This window comes from Sinocyclocheilus rhinocerous, unplaced genomic scaffold, assembly GCF_001515625.1.
Source record: "Sinocyclocheilus rhinocerous isolate Xijiao unplaced genomic scaffold, SAMN03320098_v1.1 scaffold2921, whole genome shotgun sequence".
Lineage (NCBI taxonomy): Eukaryota > Metazoa > Chordata > Actinopteri > Cypriniformes > Cyprinidae > Sinocyclocheilus > Sinocyclocheilus rhinocerous.
The window spans coordinates 475334-479482 of NW_015655581.1; the positions used below are offsets into that span (position 1 = coordinate 475334).

The window sequence follows — 4149 nt, forward strand, 5'->3', positions numbered from 1 at the left end:
CTTTAAGAATACATAAATAAATAAATAAATAAATAAATAAATAGATAATAATAATAATAATAATAATAATAATAACATGAAAATGCAAAAATAAAATGTAATAATAATAATAACATATAAAACATTAACAATGTATGTAAAACAGTAACAAATCAATTGATCAATAATAATAATAATAATAATAATAATAATAAAACAAGAAGAAGAAGAAGAATTAATATTATAATTATAATTATTATTAAATATAAAAATTACAAAAAAATAAGAAATATGACATTGTTCAAATATTAAAATATTAACTGTATTACTGCATACTAAAAATAAAAAAATCTAGTATTTAAGAAAAAATAATATAACAATATACATTTTATTTTTACTGTAATATTAAAACTAGTGCATATATTTATTTTTTCACAGCCTTTGCTTTTTAATAATCACACTAAGCCATATGGTAATTTTGGTATGATCTACCTCATCGTATATTTATTACCACGCCTTATAAAGTATTAAACTATTTACCAATGATCATATTAAAGCAATAGTTCAGCTTCTGTCATCATTACGCACCCAGAAAAAGAAATTCAGGTTTGGCATGATGTGACGGTGAGTATATGATGAAAACATTTTCATTTCTGACTAAACTAATCTTTTAATTATTCTTCCTTCATGACAATATCACGACGAAGTGAACATGAGCTGAATTGTAAAATCTGGTGGTTTATTCAGAAATATTCCTCCCGATCAATGTAATTACAAACGTTACCGTGTTCAGTTTTCGTGTGAGTTGTGATTAATGAAGCTGGACTCACCAGCACTCGTCCCGTGAGCGTCTGAGCAGAGATCATGACCCCGGCCCAGTCCTTCACTGAGGTCATCCATCCCACCTCGCTGACCACCGCCTCCGCCTCCCGCTGACCCACCGCTTTACTGACCCGCTGCGCATCCTGCACACACACACACACACACACACACACACACACCATCAGCATCCTGATGCTCTGCTGCAATACACATAAACATGAATCTCATCAAAGCTGTCAGCTCACATTTCACCACAAAATCAAAAGAAATTAATGACAGTTCAATGAAGCTGTTTTTAGAATTATTTTAATGTAAACTGAGTAAGTTCAGACTAAATAAATAAGTTATTTTCTCGGTTTCTGTAACTAGGAATCACACAAGCTTCAGGCTGGATCCAGCCCTTACAAACACCTGAGAAGAGATGATGCAAACCCCCCAGAAGATGATGCCAACGACCAAATTTTGCTATAAGTTTGATGGCAACATATAATCATTGCTGTTAATAGTGTTCACCGTCTGTTTGATTACATGTCATTAACTAACTGCTTGATTTTTACCGTACATTTCTGCCACATGGACATCACCTTGAGATAGTCACCACTGATAAGCTATTACTAAATATAATGTAGCAACTTTAATTTTCTGTAAAGCTGCTTTGCAATGATTTGCAAGCGCTATACAAATAAACTTGATTTTTTAAGTTTTTTTTTTTATTACCATAATGCACAAATGCATGTACACATTATGGTACTATTACCTGTACTGCATCTGATTTATTCTGATTTTAACTTTTTTTTTTTTATATTATAATTACATTAATATGGTACTGTATTACAGTCATTTGAATCTAATGATAATTCTTTAAAAATTATAAATATATAATTTTATATATATTATAAGTATAAATTCTTTAAAAGGAAATTTTTAAGGTTTTCTTATTACCATAAAAAATACTGCTTACTTATTCTGAAATAAATAAATACATACAATTATAAATGTAATCATTTAGAAGTTTTTTTTTATTATTGTATAAAAATTATATATACTTTATGGTATTATTAGTTGCACTGCATTCAATTTATTCTGATTTAAATAAAACAAATCATTATAATTATTGTAAAATGGTAAAAAAAATTATAAAATTTTTAATGAGAAAAATTAGAATTATGATTTTTTTTTTAAATGTCAACTGAGAAATGTTCAGCCTCAACTTCAAATTTCTGTAATAAAAATTCTTTAAAAGGGTATTTTAAAAATAATTAAGTTTTTATTACTGTAATTCAAAAATAGTAAGTATACATTATCATATTATTAGTTGTAATGCAATTAATTTATTCTGATTTAAATTAAAAATCATTTAATTATATGTTTAATGAGAATTATCACCACTGAAAATAATGAGAATTAAAAAAAATTAAAAGTACAATGTCTGTGTGCATTACAGTAATGATAATTTGTGGGAAAACATGGTTAATTGTCATGAAAATAATGTCACAATAAAATACATAATGACAACTAAAACTAAAACTAAAAATAAATTCAATCAAATAATTGTCAGAGTGTCTAGTAAAATGCACTATTTTAATGAAAAATTTATATATTTTGTATTAAAGTGAATGAGTACCCATAAAATATGATATTAAGTTTTGAAAATTGTAGATAATTTTACATAAAAATGAGGAAAAACAATGACAGCCAGGACTTGATTTTATCCATGAGGAATTGATCAGATGATAAACAATGTCTCTATATGAGAGATGGAAGAAAAACAAGATTAGATATCATCATTAGTTATAAATAATCAAGGTAATAAGTAAACAACACTGCTTTTCTCTAATTTTGTCATGTAATGTGCTTAAATGGTCCATGTTGTCCAAAAGTGTGGTTTAAATCTAGTGATCTCCATTGAATCATTTTATATTTTACTTCTATTTATGAAATTTGTAATTGCTTGGAAAGCATTTGTAGAATCATATACTGGCCCACATTTGATATTTATTATCATCTGCAAACACACGTGACCTTCACATGCTCCTGTATGACAGCACACAAACACACTCGCAGCGCGTCAAACGCTTACGCTGAGTGTCTAAAACAGGACGGCGGTGCTGGAGTCAGGTGTCACGCTTGAACACGCCAGCCAGAGAATGCCACATATGTGAGACGCCCAACACGCCACACTGAAACATACACACACACCCCTAAACGCTCGGGAAATACTGCAAACGCTTCACAAACTCTGTGAGCTGAGTCTCACAACCATTAAAGGTGACCTTTTATGCAAAAATCACTTTTATAAGGTGTTTGAACAGTTGTGTGGCCACAGTGTGTGAAAACAACCAGCCTATAATGGTAAAAATCCACACACTCGTTTTATTATAATCCCAATAAATCATAAACAGTCTCTCCAAACGAGCGATTCCAGATTTCTCCCTATAATGACGTCATACTAGGAAAAGTCCCGCCCATTTGTGACGCTCTCTGCCCTATTAGCATAGACCCCGCCCTGAGAGGATTTTAATGAAAGATTATGAAGACAAACAGGTTTTTCTTTAGAACAACACCACTGATGCATCATTCACAATTAAACTTGGAGCATGAATTATAAAAGTAAATACATTTCATGTTGATTTTACCATTTGACCTCATGTATTGACTCATGCATCACTGATGAACAACATGCGAAAGACGGTTTCGCACAGAAGACTTGAAGCATCACAAACGGCATGTTCAGGGTTGTTTGTGTGCATGTCGAGGAGCATCTGTCTGTGGATGAGTATCTGCAGGTCATGTCTGCTATCAGATCAGCTGTCAGCACTGAGACCGCAGCAGATCCACGAGAAACCACAGACGCCCAGGAACCACATTACACCCAACACATGTAATGTGAACAACAGCACGCAAAACACAGATCAGTTCTGACTTCAAAACAGATGCATGCTCAAATACATCAATGTGCAATATCAACATTTATTAATAATAATATTACATCAGAATAAAGCATTCTTCTTAGGCCTGTCGCAATAATCAATATATCGACTTATCGCGCAATATATGTACATGACCTCAATCATTTTTGGTGACGCAATATATCGCCCATTATATTTACTTAAAAATTAATGTCACCATGTTTTGTACACTCCACTTGCGCCTGTGTCTTCTCGTACATAACATGGTGTAGTCATGAGGTGCTAGTTTTTTTATTTAAAAAATGCTTTTACAAAAAAAGTTTCATCTGCAGATATGGTCTTGTTTAGGGATCTGTGTCTTTGTAGACATACAGACATCTGACTGCTGAGTAGTGATTGTGTTTTTCAGCAATAGTGTGTACCCTTCATTTACAGAGAA

General features: G+C 31.4%; 1 protein-coding gene across 1 annotated transcript in view; it reads right to left on the reverse strand.

Moving 5' to 3' along the window:
- The window catches only part of LOC107718678 (calcium-activated potassium channel subunit alpha-1-like), a 103466-nt gene that overhangs the window by 77423 nt on the left and 21894 nt on the right, over positions 1–4149 (reverse strand). The window contains exon 2 of the mRNA XM_016525867.1: positions 810–944. Within this exon, the coding sequence (XP_016381353.1) occupies positions 810–944 (135 nt within the window). The remainder of the gene's footprint in view (positions 1–809; positions 945–4149) is intronic.